General features: G+C 36.7%; 1 protein-coding gene across 1 annotated transcript in view; it reads left to right on the top strand.

Moving 5' to 3' along the window:
* The window catches only part of IL1RAPL2 (interleukin 1 receptor accessory protein like 2), a 546,035-nt gene that overhangs the window by 514,458 nt on the left and 13,214 nt on the right, over positions 1–18,363 (top strand). Inside the window, exons 7-9 of the mRNA XM_004285240.3 lie at positions 2,541–2,686; positions 11,395–11,538; positions 16,938–17,108. Coding sequence (XP_004285288.2) covers positions 2,541–2,686; positions 11,395–11,538; positions 16,938–17,108 — 461 coding nt within the window. The remainder of the gene's footprint in view (positions 1–2,540; positions 2,687–11,394; positions 11,539–16,937; positions 17,109–18,363) is intronic.

An 18,363-nucleotide genomic window follows, 5' to 3' on the forward strand; every position in this document is an offset into this window, starting at 1 on the left:
CTCCTAGAAAACACTTCCTTCTTCCTTTTGTTTAGGCAGAGTCTTCTCAAGCCTTCTCCAGCTAATTTAGTAAATAATAATCTCTCCCTTTTTTGAAATTCCATTGTAAGAATGACTGTACCATCCTGTTTTACTTCATTCCGCCTATAATTTTTTCAGCTGTGTAGATTTTGTCTCCTTGTTTAAATTTTAATGCTTACTGGGAGCAGGCACCTGGTCTTTTAGTGCTTATACTGCTCTTACACCAAATACCTATCCCAGAGCTAGGCACTCAGGGGAATGACAAAGAATAATTGATAGATTGTTACATATCAATATTTGCTAGGAAATTGTGACTGCTCTGCAGAATGATTTATAGACATAAACACCAATTTTCTCTTTAATTACAAAAAAGCAGGTCTACTCTAGATTTTCAAGAGCTGATAATTAAGACACCTCATATATATTAATAGATGAAGGATCATTTTTCAAATCCTCTCTCTAGATTCTTTCTGCAGCCTGTGAAGAGCTGTTTTTGGAAACTGCATTAGAAATGAAGAGGGAAAGGCTTTGTCTGGAGGGACAGGATCAGCTTTCTGCCTTATGCCTGGCAAAGGCTGTGGCTGCCCTACATGTGAAGCTTTAAATCAAACTTAATTTGTGGTGCTTAAGCAGCTTCTGGCCTAAAGGGGGTTATCCCATAGCAGGTCACACAGAACTAAAAGAATTGAGTATAGTGTGATATACACATAGCAGGGGGAAAATAGAGTAAAATTCAATATAAACCATTAAGACAGTAAATTCCCATTTTTCCTTGTTTAGGTATGTGTTGGGAGAGGAGAAAGAGAGGAAAACTGCAAGTTTAGCCAGGAAGAAAAAAATGAATAGACTACCAGTGAAATATGGTTAAGAAAATTCTTATACTAAAGAGACTTACTCAAGTTACCAACGCCAGTATTGTCAACTCTCTGATATGTATATTATTGGAAGGTAACAGAAATAGGGTTAATTTTAAAAGCATCTCTATTTGGAATATAATCTGGGTTTAGGATTTCAGTATGGGAGATTCTCAGATTCTAAGAACTCCCTCTCACCAACCCAACTTTAAGTCTTTCCTTCTCTTAAAGGGGAGCCAGAAGAGATTAATCCAAACCAAATTGAAATATCAATAAGTATAAATACAAATATGTTTCGAGGAGCCAAAATTTATAAAGTTCACCTTTGGATAATGAAATGTTGGTGTTTAATAACATTCATTTGCATTTGCATATGCCATTTAATCTTGAAATCATTTTACCCATTTTACCCCCACAACAAAGTTAAGTATGGCAGGTATTTTTCCCAACTTAAAGATCAGTTATATTAAGGTGCCATTGAGTTAATTACTTTGTAAGAATACAGCTTGAGCTTGTAAGTGGGAGGCCCATATTTATAACCCAGTTTTCTCTGAGTACAGTTGTCTTTTCCAACTTTATGCTAAATGCCAGTAAATCTGAATGTTCTTCTCTGCCTTCCTAACCAGGTGTCAAAAAGGAGATGAGAATTACTTTAAATGCCCCAAATGTTCCATCTTGCAAATTCATGTATTTAACAACCTCACCCCAGAACTTAACAGCAGGCTTTCCACTATTTAGACTCACAATTTTCTCTTTCTTTGGTCAAAACCAGGAGTTAGAAAGTAATAGTAGGCAGTGTACCTACTTTCACCTCACCCAGGAGGCAGCTGGCCATTGGCAAGAATATAACTCTCCAGAGAAACAAGAGGCACGCTCCTCAGGAAAGGTTCCTGGCAACTCAGCTCCTCTGTGAAGAACAACTGTTACTGGCCATTCAAGAACCTTTGCAACTTCACTTGAGAAAGCAAAAGGCAGCACTATGAGAAAATGTCACATAGGGCAGTTCCTCCTAGGGGCATGGGAGGGTGTGGAGGGAAGGAGAAAGACAAATGGTGAGCAATGTCGGGAGAAAGCAGGGCCATGGTAGGTCATTGGAGGATTAGGGGTATATACCTGCATTGGACAGAAGGCAGGAGAAAGTAGAGAACAGGCTTCTCACTGATATTTGGGGATAAAAGGCCACTAAACACCCTTAGTTTAATTCTCATAAGGCAGTCATTTTCAAGGCCCATTTCTTTACCATCTTGCCCCCTGTTGTCAAAACTCTAGCCTCTGACATAAACTCTACATCTCTACAGACATTTTTCCCTTCATGCCGTGTTGCAAAAATCCAATTTGTTTTCATAAGCTCAGCTTAGAATATGGAGTCCAACGTCTCCTCCTCTTTGCCACACAAATCATATTGGCTTCATTTATCAAAGCCTAGTGGCATGATAATATTTCTTTTTGCTGAGTGAATTCCTCACTTTTTTCATTTTCCATCTGATCTTTGCATTAAGAGTCACTTTTTGTGTTTTCTTTTCCAAGTTTCTGCACATACACCCCGTCAGGACTCTCCAGCCCACTGGAGACCTTAGTAAGCTACGTAACCATCTTTAGTCCTTGCATGGCTGGGCTCTCCCCAAATCAAACCAATTCAGCCAAGAATACTTTCCTTTATTTCAGGCTCCTCAAAGAGCATCTTGGAGAAAAAGAAGTTGAGTTGGCACTCATCTTTGATTCAGTGGTGGAGGCTGACCTGGCAAATTATACCTGCCATGTGGAAAACCGAAATGGACGAAAACATGCAAGTGTTCTGCTGCGTAAAAAGGGTATTTTTTTAAATAACTGTTACTATAGTTTGTTTACCTATCAAGTAACTATTGAAGTTAGGTATGTTTCCTGGCCTGATTTTATCATTTAGTATAAATGTCTATTAAACATTTTGTCTTTTTAAGGAAATATCTCTCTCTTGCTGTGGATATTAGCATAAAATTCCTATGATCTTCCATACCATTAGGAAGTGGATAAATTAAATGAAATGTTGTTATTTGTTAAATCCAGTGAGGTGAAATATACCTTGGTTATAAGTGTTACATAAAATTTGATAGGCATTAATATTAAACATTTTCTCTATATTTCACTTCATCCTATATTGCTTAAATTAAATAATAGGGGTTTTACTATTGGATGAGAAACAAAATCACTTCTTTATTCCCTGACTAAAATATAAATAAAAATAATAGATAGTATCATATAATTTTTACAATTATTATAATAAAGATCATGAACAATATTTCATGATATGACCTGGTGTTGAAGGCCTTCAGCAGGTGCATATATTTTTAAATACTTTGGCATTTATGTAGATCCCTCTCTAGAGCTGATTCCATATGGGGTGGAAATTGTATATAATGAGCAAAGAAAAGAAACTATAAATTTACAAATAAAAGAGATAAAAACAGACATAGGAACAACAATCCCAGCTGCTGGAGCAACTTCTGAGATTGGCTCTTACCATGAAATAACTCCTGATTACTGCAAAAGGCTAAATACTTTCTGTATGTGTGCATCTGGCAAAGGTTTTGTAAATGTAACACAACAAATGTTCTCAATCAGTGTTCTTTTTGTCTAGGCTATAGAGCTAGAACAGATTCAATCAGCAAGGTCACTAGTTGTACCTTGTAGCCAAGATGGAATTTCTATTTTCCAACCAGCCCTAATATATAACCTTGACCAGCAGTTCTAGGAGAAGCAGGGAAATGTCATTATTCTGAGAATAATGCTTTTATCTCTCTAGCACCATTTCTTACTCTGTTGGACTTGATTTCATCTTAAAATAATGGAGTATTTAAGTATAGAGGAGTCTAATATAGAAAGTGAAACTAGGAGACCCTGCTTCAGGAGATCCTGGTTCAGCCACTGCCTTGGCTACCTACTTCAGTAGGACTAACTTGTCTGATTAGACATCCTAAACTTTAGTTTCCTCATCTATAAAATAGGGGTAAAAATACCTACCTTGTAGAGTCACTTTAAGGTTCAAATAATAATGATATGGTGTGAAATATACCATGCTCAAACAAGATTTGTTATTAAATGGAATTTGGATAACTTGTATCCACTAAGCAACCACTTGTCCACCTACTTGAAGGGCAGACATTGATTATGTCCAGATACCTTCTTGCAAGGATTGCTTTGTTCCTGTCCATCTCAGTCTTATTTTAGGCTTAGAGATCCTCCAAGCCAGACTCTGCTGCACCTCTGTATCCTCAGCAACTTGGGCAGTGTCCGGCCACTAATAGGCACTTAGAACTCATTCTGGTTAATAAATGAATAATGTTCTCTTTTATTATTGAGGATCATGTATAGCAAGCATCGTGTTAGGTACTAGGGAATAGCCATCCCCAAGTCTGTGGGGGGCTTATAGTCTTCAGGGCAGTGAGGGTGCAAAGAAAGACAAAGCTCAAACATGAAACAAAAAATTGCACAAAATGTGTATGGTGTTACAATTAAAAGCCTGCTCTGAGGAAAAATAATGGGGGTCTTACCATATAGTCAGTCAGTAGAGACAGAAATAGCCTTGAGTTTTAAAATAAATCCATTTCCCTTTAATAAGTAAAGCAACCACTAGCAGCCCTTCAAATTTCTAATAATCTGACACTAGAAACCAAGGTACGCTGCAAAATTGCTGCCTCCCATGGCTTCTGCAAGGAAATGTGTCTAAATCATGAATAACTGTGAATATTAATTTTCATCTTCCTAATCGTTAAATATTAGAGTTCCCCAGGGTTCAGGTCCCCTTTTCTCACTCACTCCCTAGATGATTTCAATTCCATCTCCACCTCAGTTTTGCTTACGATTTATATGCTGACATCTCCCAAATTTATATCTCTAGCTTGGACTTCTCGCCTAAACTCCAGAGTTGTATTCCTAACTGCCTATTCAGCAACTATTCAAAAACTCCACTAGTAGACATATCTAGCAGGCATATCAAGCTTCACTTGTCCCACACAGGATTCCTGATTTCTCCTCCCTATAAACTTGATCCTCCAGTTGCCTTCTTCATCTCCATCACCATCCTTCCAGTTGCTCAGGCCCAAAATCCTTGGAGTCATCATTGACTTCTTCTTTTCTCTGCTCATACGCTATATCTAGTCTACCAGCAAATTCCATGGCTCTACTTTTAAAACATATGTACTCTGAGCACTTTCCCCATCTTCACTGTTATCATCTGAGTCTAAGCCACCAGCATCAATTGCCTGGATCACTGCAATAGCCCCGTGAACGGTCTCCCTGCTTCCCCCTTGTCCCCTCACAGTCTATTCTCATCACAGCATTGGGAGTGATCCTTTTAATATCTAGGTCAGATCATATTATTTCCCTAATTAGAACCATCCAATTACAGGACCCTCACTGTTACACTTAGAATGAAACCCCAAATCTTTGCCATGGCCTTCAAGACATTTCTGATCTCATTTTCTACCACAATCTGCCTCAAACCTTGCACACACTAGCCTCCTTTCTATTTCTCACGCTCACCGAGCACAGTCCTGGCTCATGATCTTTGCACTTGCTATTTCCTCTGCCTGAAACACTGCTGTTTCCCCCAGCTGTTCCCATGACTCATTCCCTCTTTTCATACAGGTGCCTGCTTAAATATTACCTACTCAATAGGCCTTTCCCTGGCCACTTTTTATAAAATAGTACTACCCAATCATTTTCTTTTAAAAAAATTTTTAGCTTTATTGAGGTAAAACTGACAAATAAAATTGTATGATATACAGATATATTAAGTGTACAACGTGATGATTTGATATATGTGTACATTGTGAAATGACTCCCCACATTGAGTTAATTAACACATCAATCACCTCACACATCTACATTTTATTTCTGTGTTTGTAAGAACATTTAGGTTGTACCTTCTCAGCAAATTTCAGTTTATACAGTACAGTGTTATCCACTACTGTCACCATGTTATACATTAGATCCTCAGACCAGATTCATCTGCCTGAAAGTTTGTACCCTTTTACTAACCTCTCCCTATTTCCTTTCCCACCGTCCATCCCCTGACAACCACTTTTCTCCTCTCTGTTTCTGTGACTTCAGCTTTTTTTTTGAGATTCCACATATAAGTGATACCATGCACTATATTTATCTTTCTCGCTCTGGCTTATTTCACTTAGCATAATGCCCTATAGGTTCATCCATGTTGTAGCAAATGACAGAATCTCCTCTTTTAAGGCTGAATAATATTCCATTGTGTATATATGCCATATTTTCTGGATCCATTCATCCATCGATGGACTACCCATCACCTTCTTTTCCCTCTCACTTGGCTCTATTTCTGTTTATTGTATTTACTACTATCTGATATCATATTACATACTTGTTTTCTTCTTGTCTCCCCCCCACTCCCCCCACCCCCCACAGACACACACTAGGATGTAAACTTCATAAGAACAGGGACGTTTTCCTGCCTTATTTACTGCTGTATCCCTAGCACATAGAATATAGTAAGTGCTCAAAAACATTTGTTGGGCGAAAATGGTCCTCCTAGAGGACAGGTGCAATAGGATAGAGGATGGGTAACGGGGATTGGTAAAGAGAGGATTTCCCTGAGATCTGGCCTTGACTAGTGTCTATTCTGGGTTATCTGAATGCATTTCTCTTTTCAAAACATTCAATTTCCAGATTGAGGGATAAAAACTCAAAGACATTAATAGCCAGGTAGATATTGAAATTAAAAGAAAAAGAGGGCTGGATATTAAACACAGGCTAGAGGAAACATGCCTTTCTTTAAAGGGCAGTCACTATTCTTTTCTAGATTATTGCCATGCTTGCTGAAATGTGAACCTAAGGATATGAGAGCTTCAAGGTTTTCAAGTGAAGTTGAAAGTCTGGATATGCAATATTTTTATTTTAAAATATTAGTATCTACTTTTTGGGAAACGTATAGACCAACAAAAACCTTTTTTCTGGCCCATTGTATACCAGTTTGTACTGCCTGTTTTAGGTAGCATTTAAATTTTTTCACTGCGCTTTGCAAAAGGATGCAGTTCATCTTCCCTTACTCCATTTTTTTAGGAGCTATCGACAATATGGTAGAGGTCAAGAAAAGAACAATAAGCCCTATGGTCCTGATCCAGCATATTAAATCAGACTGAGCTCTGGCTTGTATTGCAAAATTTCAGTTATTTCCTTTGGAGTTGAACCTTTCAGGCTTTATCACAACATAGCCTGGCATCAGTAGCCACAGGATTTCCACCTGGAATATGAGTATGGCTCGTTTTATGGAACAATAACTTCCTGATGATCTATAAGTCAAATATCAAAAATGCCATAAGTGATCATTATAGAGAAGAAACATTTCATGAATCCTTTCACAAAGTGAAAAGGCCTTCCATAAAATGAAAACTCATGTCTAATATATGCAATTAACAGGGTCAGGCATTCTCAAAGCAAGATGTCTCTTACCTATGCAACTTCTACCTTCATTTACTAATCTGCTATGCCCTCACTCTCCAATGAACTATTTGCCAACAAGTACAGCTAACATTTTAGTAAGAAATTCTTTTTTTTTTTTTTTTTTGGTGAACCAAGACTCTGAACTTAATGCTAGGAAAATTCTGATAATTATGCCTTCTCTGTATATACTCCCTTTCCCACAAACAGAGACATATCAATGACTCTCTCTTTCTCTTCACTCCTAGTGCTACTGCCCCACCCTGAACCCCCAACCTGTATAGGAGACCCTCAGGTGGGATCTCCTAACCTGCTTCCCAACTTATGAGCAAGCTCAGAACAGTTCCAGTCTTCCTGCTCTCCAGTCCCTTGACTTCAGCTATTATTTGTCCCATTCTATGCTGTCTGATCTTCATGTTCAAAGCGAAGAACTAGCTGGGTTCAAACTAAGAAGGTTAAAAAGAACTACACTTGTACTTTGGGTGCCTGGAAAAAGTTACAATCCCATAAATATTTGCTCTTCTGGCTATCTCTATCCTTGTGAAGTGTATACATGACACAGTCCAAATAAAATGACTTCCACCTTCTCAGTCAGGAAATGTCCCTAGAAGTATAGATCCTGCTGAGATGGAAAATGGCAGTTGAAAACAGAAGACAAAAGAAAAGCTAGGTGTCAACTGGGTGATGGCAATTCTGCCCTCTGATTATAGGATACATGTTTCCCTTTTAATGTGACTGCCTGTGCTGAATCAAAGAATACTGGTTGAGTCTCAGGGACTCGGTCCACAGTTTTCAATGTAAACAGCCATCACTAGGTAATATCTTTCAAAGATATTTTTATAAAATGGACCCCGAAACCACAAAGGTACTTTTCACACCACAGTTTTCTTCCATATATTTACTGCTGAAAAAGGTGTCTGCTACTTGGGAGCACAAATTGTTCCTGCTGCTGAAGCTTTCCATCTACCTAATAGCAACTCTACTCTGTAAATAACATAGAAATTGCTGGGAAAAAAATCCCATTCAGTGACTTTGAAAACAGTTGAAAGCTGTTCTGACCAGAGAGTGAGACAGAGGGAGAGAGACAGAGACAGAGAGTTAACAAAATTACAACATTAAATGAACATTTTACAACAGGAAAAACATGTTGAATCAAGTCAATCAATGACCTAAGATCAAAGAGAATTCAGTTTTCAGAGTAAACAAAAAAAAATCATATTGCCCTGTCAATTTCACACTGGCTAGAAAAACAAATACCGTATGCTAATATATATATATGGAATTTTTTAAAAAAATGGTTCTGAAGAACCTAGGGGCAGGACAGGAATAAAGACACAGACATAGAGAATGGACTTGAGGACAGCAGGAGGGGGAAGGGTAAGCTGGGACGAAGTGAGAGAGTGGCATGGACTTATATACACTACGAAATGTAAAACCGAAAGCTAGTGGGAAGGAGCCGCATAGCACAGGGAGATCAGGTCGGTGCTTTGTGACGACCTAGAGGGGTGGGATAGGGAGAGTAGGAGGGAGACACAAGAGGGAGGAGATATGGGGGTATATGTATATGTATAGCTGATTCACTTTGTTGTAAAGCAGAAACTAACACACCATTGTAAAGCAATTATACTCCAATAAAGATGTTAAAAAATATAAAGACACTTGATATTTTTTTTTAATAAAAAAAGAATGCATAATTGATAAAACAGTAAGAAAACAAGCAAAGGTTGTGATACTGCAGCCCCACAGAGGTCTCATAAGCAAGCCTGCCTTACCAACCACATAGAGACAGGCAGTGGTTCCTGGGGAGTCATTTTCTATAGGGAGGGCAGGAGGCAGAGCTAATATGAGGTAGGATTATTTTTACCTGAAATTTTGTGGCTTAATTTTCCAAATGACCACCTCTTGCAGTAGGCATGACAGAGATAGATTCCAATTTCCTATCCCTACTCATTATGTGGCCCCTCATAATGCTCCTTATTAATATATTTTGTCTCTCACAACAGCTTCACTCCCTTCTTTTTTCTATCCTTCTCCCTCTCTCCTTACTGAAAAAGAATACATTTATATTTCTTACATTTCTACTCAGCGACTCTCCTCATTGGCCATGCTGTCTCTGGCCACTACCATCTTCTCTATTACTCCACCTCCTTTAAAATACCAAACTCTCTATCTCCCTACAAAACCTAAAACTTTTCATATGCTGGACTCCAAGAGCCCCTCGTTCCTTCTTGATATAGCTGCAGAATTCTTCAATACCCTCCAATAAACTGTCTGAGATCTGCTCGGTCCTATCATTCTGCCTGGCAATTGTAGTTTAGCTTCTTTCCTTGGAATTGAAAGGGCAGAAGAATCCAAAATTCACAGCAGGTCACATGTTCTTGAAAAGCATTACCAACAGTTCTATGGAGGAAGAGGGAGAAGGAATTTCATCGTCACTTTCCAGAGGAGCTTACAAAACTGTGGTGTAATAAAAAGAACCTTAAATATGAAGTTAGAATATCTGGGCTCAAGTCCCATCTTGGCCACTTCTTAGGTGTATGACCTTGGGTAAGTGAATTAAACTACTGAGTCTTAGATTCTTCAGTGATGAATTTGGACCAACAATTCTTGCCCTAAAGGATTACTTAGAGAATAGATAGTAGACTGGTAGAAAATTTTATCTATAATATACATTACTTGTAGTATGTATTATATATGTTCATCTTTTTTCTTAATCTTATTGTTATACTGAGCCTAATTCATCTTGAGCAATAAGCCTATATAGAGACAAGGGACAATCCCAGGGAAAGGCTCATGATTTTACTGTCAAGAGACCTTCAAGAATGGCAGTCTGTCATTGTCATCAATTTGATTTTGGCAGTACCCCAGAATTGATCCATCCAGGGAGGCTGATTGCTGCCAAGCAAACTCATAAGCAACTGATGTACAAACTAAAATGCCACTCCCTTTTTCAGTTTGTAGTTACATGGTAAGCTGAATTAATAATAAAAGAATCACTTGGTAATTGTGGAATTAGATTAAGGGGAGCTTAGCTAATTTTTAAGATAGTTTTATCTGTATTATGTTGAGACCAGTGAATTTCCCTGTCACACAGTGGAAAATATCTCTGGTCTAGTGTCTTCCAGATTCAGCATTTCTCCTCTGGACATTGCTGAATTCATATTCTAAATTCTTCTCTGACTTCCCCTTTCTCTAAATTCCATGATGCTATCCCCTCTTTTGATGATACACCCTAGATTTTGTTAATATCACTAATTAAGCTACATGTAAGTCACTATTTCCTGGGCCTAGGATATACTATGTCTCCTTCCATTATGTGTTGATTTAATTGTTCCAACTCTCAGAGTTCTAGGGGTGCCCCACTGGAAAAGCCTAAGGCTGCTATCAGGTAGCCTGGTGTTGGCTGAATAGGCCAAGTGATTAGCCTAGATTTCTCATTCTCTTTTAGCCCCATTGGGCATATTATATCACATACAAATTATAGTCATTTATTCAGATAAGTAGGGGAAATGGATAAGCTAATTTCCCCTGCCTACCTTCTATTGGATTATGTTCTACTGTGGTTAAATGAAACAGTTAAATCCTGTAGGCTCATCGGATTTTATTTGATTCTGAGAATAATTTTATGATGCTGTTCTCCTGTAGAAGAATAGGGCCTGTGGCCTAAGAAGTATTAGATTGTAATCTTGCTAAGCCAAAAGATAATTTAACAGAAACAACAAAATATTGGACCTGAACCCAGTAAAAGGCAGCTCTAATAGTTTCCTGAAGTACACTTAAAGCAAAAGTATACATGTGAGGTCTAGATGTGTTCAAAACAAAGTGGGAGAGACTATTCTTTTTCAGATAGACATCACTTTCAACAGTAAAAATTTTCAAATATTTAGAAAAGAGTTAATTTAACAAGAAATTGATTTACACAAATGTATCAAGAATGCATCTACTTACTGCATTAAGCAAGAATCTTCTGTAAAGAAAAACAGAATGGGTTGTACATCTTAGAGACTAGAAATATGGGAAGTTCCTCAGTGTTGCTGATTTAATTACCTTTTCCTGTTTATTTTATTTGTTCCAGATTTAATCTACAAAATTGAACTTGCAGGAGGCCTGGGAGCAATCTTTCTCCTCCTTGTATTGCTCGTGGTCATCTACAAGTGCTACAATATTGAATTGATGCTCTTCTACCGACAGCATTTTGGAGGTGATGAAACTGCAGATGGTAAGCTATCTCTTATTGTTCAAATTCAATTAAAAGGCATGAATTTGTGATTATGTAAGAGAATATCCCTATTCTTAGGAGATACATGATGAAAAATTTAGAGTTAAAAGGCTATGACTAATGCAACTTACCCTCAAATAGTTCAGAAAAAAATGGTATTAATCTATCAAGAAAGACAGCAAAGGGGAGAAAATATTAATAGATGAACCTGGGTAAAGAATATATGGGTGTTCTTTAAAATAATTTTATTTCTTGAAATTTATTTCCAAAAAAATAGTTTAACAAGGAGATATTAGTTGGTCAGGAGATCAAACAATTGCTGTCAAAGCACTTTCCCTTATTAAGAAAGAAATTAAGAATCAATTTCATTTTTTTCTTCCAGAAAATTCAAATTTAGGCACAGATCATATTTAGCTCTTCCTGGCATTGAAAAAAACAAATTATTCAAAAAACATATTAAAAGCTATGGAGATACTCATTTTAAAGCTCATAGTACATCTGGACTGATATATTTTGGATGATTGTAGCACAATTCTCAAAGGTGACCTCAATGGAAAAAAATTCAGAATGTGGCTTATAATTTTCTTCTGTTTGCCATTTATGGCCCTTGAAAATCTTATATATGAAATATCAACAAAACATTGTATTGAGCCTTGTTTCTTTGAACATTCAAAAATGATTTAATTTTTCAAGAGAACAAATTATCATATTTCCAATCAATATCAATAAGAAATCATTACATATCACTCCTTATGCATACAGTCCTCACCCACAAACTACTATAAGCCTTGGAAACATGTGTATGGAATGCCTTAGGTAAGCCAAGATAAAAAAGAAGTTCAATTGTAAGTCATTACTTTAAAAAGCCAGATTTAAATTTTAGTTTTCATTCTATTGGAATAATGAAAGTTAGAGCTTTTGTTTGTTTTGAGATCCTCAAAGGAGAGCAGTTTATGATTTTGTTTTATTTATATAGTGATAGGAGAAAGGCAGAGTGGTGAATGTAACATCAAAATTTTTGAAGAATCTTTGATTTTGGTCTTATTGTTACTATTATATGAACAATGATATGAGTGTGTTTTAATTGACTTTTATGTTTCCACAGTAAATTCGACAAATGCTGTTTGGTGAATACATATGCATGCTCATTATCAAAGCAGTGTATTTACCTAATGATTATAGCAGCCTATTTAAAAGTACCAAAGACCCTTATTTAGATATATCTTCAATATGAGAAATTAGGGCCTGTTCTGATGATAATTACATGCTCCAACAATATGTATGAAAATGTAGTCAATTACCTTCAGTTTCTGTATACAATAATTAATATTGAAAGATCTGACTTCTTAACCTGCACACATAAAATAATGAGATGAAATATGCTATTGAGGAAAATTTCACTGGTTCCCAAGCGCCAACAAATGGCTAAAGTATCTAACTGGGAATGTTAAAGATGCATTGTCTATATGAAAGTACATGAAAGGGAGTCTGCTCTGATTCATTTGCTTTAGGTCATGATTACAAGCAATTTGTTAATACTTTCTGCAAGAGGTGATATAGTTTATGAAGTTAATCTGAAATAATTACTTTCATCACCCATATCCAATAATCCAGACTAACTGATCAGTTGTAGTACATATTTGTAAGATTAAATTCATGCTAATATCATACGACATTTTGCATCTATATCGCCAATGTGGCCCATGTGGCCAAAGATGACAAGTAATCTAGAGCATTTTGGTTAGAGAATTGTGTGTATTGGTTCCAAACCAATTATCTTAGGGAAAAATTCAATTGGGGGGGAACTTCAAGGATTTTCAGCAGGAAGGAAAATTAAAATAGTTTATATTCCTACATGGAAACTTGGACTTTAAACACACAATCTCTGTACTAGCTGAATAGAATACTAAAAAGTCAGCAGATATGTAGTGAGGATGAATAAATGAATATTAAAGCCCTTCTAGAAATATCCAGTTTCATGATGCCAAATGTCAGCTGGATAGCCTACTGAATTTTCATTTCTTTATTTAAATATTTTGACATCTCATAGACACACCATAGTTTTACCCATGTACTTTTTGTTCATGTTTTCTCTTGGATTCATATCTATGGTAGCATTTCCTGAAAGTTCTTATAAAAATGCCATATTTTTTATAAAATAAAATCTATCAAACTGACTTCTTAAACATTTTTGATATAATTCATTTCATTTCATCAATGATTGCTTCATTTATTTGATCTTTGAATTATGCAGTCTTTAAATACTTATTAAGTGTCTACTGTGTGCCAAGCACTATGAATGATGTATATACTTACATATATTCTTCACCTGGATTAACCCTACACACACACACACACACACACACACACACACACACACACACACACACACACTGGTAGTATAGTAGGCATTGGAGACACAATAATCAACAAAGTTACACAGTCTTTGCACTTTAGAAGCTAAGGATTTAGCACTGTGTTTAGCAGAGCCCCAGAAGAACTACATTGTAAACAGGAATGGCTTCCTAATGGTGAACAGGATTAAAATGAGATTTTAAAATGGAAAGGACAGTGTGACAACAGGAAAATTCTTCCACAGAGAATTTGGTTCCCTTTGTCATAACTTCTCTCTTCATTGGTAACAGCATACCTATGGTGACCACTGTGCGAGCCTTCTTCCTTATAATGTTTTGTCTCCATCGTGCTGTTTTCTGGTTCCTCAGTTGAACTTAGTCCTCAGTTGAACTTAGCATGATTTAACACAGAGGAATGCTCATTAGCCTCACCTAGCAAAGTGGTGTTGCTGAATTGCCATTCGGTTTTAAAACAATATTCAGGACTTGCTGTTAACCTTTATTTGCATCATATTGTTGATATTGCTCTATCCATCTTGCTCCTCTTTGTGAGCAACAGCTGTGGCTCTTCATGAGGTTTTCTTGGCTGTCTACATAGAGCTGAAGTGCACTTTTAAAACTGTTGCATTTGCATCACTGCTTGCTCACTAGCTGGCATCCTAGACCTTCTGGGACATCTGACATGGTGGCTTGAGAGCTCTCTTCCTGCTCTGGCCAGCTACCATAAGCTCTTCACCTTTAGTTCACCTTAAAGGGACATGACTGAAAACAGAAGCAACCATTTTCCAAAGAATGATGTGTTTCTAGAATGTTATGTACAATTTGTTATCCAGATGTGTTGGGTGTTAACACATAGCAAAGATATCCATTTTCTTTCTCATAACTTGACTTGGGATATGCAAATATAGCAATATTTTCTGGAAAAAAAGTCTTTGTAGCATCACCTATATTAGAATATAGGTGAAGCAAGTAAGGATAGGACCAGGGATATGTGAGATTAGGCATGGTTGGAGGGCAAATAGTCATAGTCAGGACAAGCAATATGGCATGAGTCTAGAAGTTCTGGCCAGATGGGTGAAAGAGAGGTAGTCATTGCAGATGGCTAGCTCATAATAGATGCTCAACAAATCACTGTTGAATGAATTAATAAGTGGTTGCATTTCAGGAGGTTTGTAACATAGAGTTATCAAAGTTAGAGGAAACTAGGGTCTAGTCTAACATTATGAAGTTTGAGGCAGCAACACCATCCATCAAGAACAATGAAATACAGTCTGCTCATAGAAATGGATCTGTTTGTCCTTTGGCCTATTTTATTCTTCCAGCTGTGTATCATCGGCAGCTCTCAGTCCCAGGTGAGTAATTATAGCTGGAGAAAGTCAAGGGCCTGCAGGTGCATCCTGAGCTTGATTGGAACAGGGGCAGAGGTGCTAGGATTACCAGGAGGTTCTTACATTAGCGTTGCTTATGAACATTCTCACTTCCAAGTGGCGTTTTATGCATAACAGCAGAATGTGCCCCATTTGTAAGCCAAGTGATCTCAACTATCAGGGCAGTCCTTCATGTGCATCTGCTTCTAGGCAATCAAGTACCCAACCAAGGTTCACAGCAGTCTTTTCCAGATAGAGGACAGGCTAAAGAGAAGCCTCCTGGCTTCAGGCACCATCTTAATATAAATAAGCAGAGTCCCGTTCATGTGGGGGTAGTGAAGCCTGGAATCTTACTAGACTTAGAACAATATAATCCTGCCTCAGTTATCACTAGATAGTCAGGGGGTGCTGCGTACTCCTACCATAGGGTATTTATATCTCTTTATATGCCTATCACATATTCCTCTTTCAGCAGGTAGAACCACATTTTAGTGGTATAGGGAAGTGAGTGGCTGCTTCATCTTGTAAATTAACTTTTGGTCAAGTTTTAGCTATATTCTAATCAGGTCTGTTTTAATGGAAAATATTTCTGTGTTTTAGAAACAAATCCTGAAATGTTTGCTGGTCTTTTAAAATTATTATTTGCAAGTAACTAGATTTAAAAAATACTAATAGTTCCATATGAGTCTAGGTTCATTACATTAACTTTTAAATTTTTTTCTATAAATAAGGGAATTTTGAAAACCAATATAACTTTTCCAATGTGTTCCTTCTAAAACCAGCGGGGACTAATACTTTGAGAAAGAACTGCATATATATATATATATATATATATATATATATATATATATAGAGAGAGAGAGAGAGAGAGAGAGAGAGAGAGAGAGAGAATTTTCTCTTTGGGGAGACTGGCTCTGAGCCAATATAGCAAAGGAAGAAAAAATACATTCTCAAAGCACAGTTAACCCTCTGACTAAATGTGTGAAGGGAAAACCTAATTTGGCAATATTGGAAGGATGTATATTCTGAAACAAAGGGTTCTTTTGGTAGCTTGTGTCAAATTAGTTGGCCATGGATTGAACAAGAAAAACAGGCAATGCACTTGTATAAAACCCAGCTGCTGTCTCTAATATTTGGTAATGAACTGCATTTTGTATATGAGGATGACGACACTAACCAACTGGAAGTATGGCATGTGCTACAAGTAGTGTCTCCAGGAGTGAGGCTGGATTATTTCGATCTTCCACACTCTAGGGCCCAGCCCCTCTTGGATCTCTTACACATATTTGTGCAAACAAGGTATAGTCTGTGACCGAGTAACAGAGCCAAGCCAACTGGCACAGAAAGAGTTCAAATCCATGAGTCTATTTAGTCCTGCATTCAAACACACTGAGCTGATCATTCACACCAAAAGTCACAAATAATAGTTCTCTTTTATTCTGTCCTGACTATATGTTGCCCACTGCATAACAGTTTCAGTTCATATCCTACGACTATAACTAAGTTATGTTGAAATGTACTAGACTTCTTATAGCATTGCATGTAACTTATTTTTTCCAGTTATTAATGACAGTCACTAATTATAGTGCATATTCCAGCCTGTTAATGATTATAGACATTTAGTACTTAAAGAGAACCTAATGATACATACAACCCTTTTGTTTTCTTTGTTTCTAAGACAACAAGGAATATGATGCCTATCTCTCTTACACAAAAGTGGACCAAGATACTTTGGAATGTGACAACCCTGAAGAAGAGCAGTTTGCTCTTGAAATACTGCCAGATGTGCTAGAAAAACACTATGGATATAAACTCTTCATCCCAGAAAGGGACCTAATTCCAAGTGGAAGTAAGTACTTTCAATTTTTGTATTTTAAAAGTTTGGCTTCACTTAAGTTATGTGGAGACTTCATATGTCAGAGCCAAGTATTTAGATAGTTTTTCTTACAGGAGATTTTATTAAATTCAAATTTTTCCCCAATACCTGTGTTCTGACTTTCTAGCACCCAAATTTTTTTAAAGGCACTCTCACTTATATTTTAGGTATGGTTTTTAAATTGTGCTTTAATGGTATGCTTTATTATATTGCCTTAGTGTTCTGAGAAAATGATGATCATTAAAAAAATGTGTATAAGTCAGATATTTTTTGCATTTCAGACTTTTTGCATTTCAGATTTTTTGCATTTCAGATTTTCAATGCATTTCAGTTCCAAATCTGGTCTTCTGTCATTGTGCTTCTACTTATACCTACAATCATTGTCACTAATAACTCTGAATTTATGCTTTAATACTCATTTCCAGATTTGCAGAAGAAAATCCACTTAAAAATGAAAGTGAGGCCATGGCGTATGGCACCTTCACTGTGTATTTAAATTCTTTTTAAGAAGTTCTAGACTATGTAGGCTTGAGTGCTACTTTTAAATTATGCTACATATTAAAAGCTATATATGAGCTTACAGAATAAATTCAGGTTCAAGTAAAAATATATACTTTTTTCCTGTTTCTGTTCAGTGTACTGTACACAGTAAAGTGTGAGGTAAATACAGAAAAGATATGGTCTCTGCCCTCGAGCTTGAAATGCCATTGAGGGAACATAAAAGTGCTAGAATTCATTTGCATGTCTATATTAATATCCTTGAGAGGGGGAGATTAAGCTGTGACCACAAATCAGAATATGGTAATTTATACACATGGGCTAACAAAATTTAAAAGCTTATATATTTAGTACTTCACAGTATATAGAATATTTTCACATACATTATTTCACATACATTATTTTCACATACATTATTTCTTTTCATCTTTACAATAACCCTATGTGGAGAAAGAGCAGGTACTGTTATCTTCATCTTACAGATGAGGAAATAAGGCCTGAAAGAAGTCCAAGACCAGTCAGCTGGCAAATGGTAGAGATGGAATAAGAACCTATATCTGTTTGATTCCGGTTCTCACTCCTCTAGATCACGCTATTTATTCCTCAATAACTTTTATTCAGATTATCAGAAGTCTACTGTGGTCACTAAACTGACAGGAAACAAATTGAAACAACTGAGTTTTTTTGTTCATCTCTTTTTTCAGTGTGCATACATTTCTGTATATGTTTG

Source organism: Orcinus orca, chromosome X, assembly GCF_937001465.1.
Source record: "Orcinus orca chromosome X, mOrcOrc1.1, whole genome shotgun sequence".
Lineage (NCBI taxonomy): Eukaryota > Metazoa > Chordata > Mammalia > Artiodactyla > Delphinidae > Orcinus > Orcinus orca.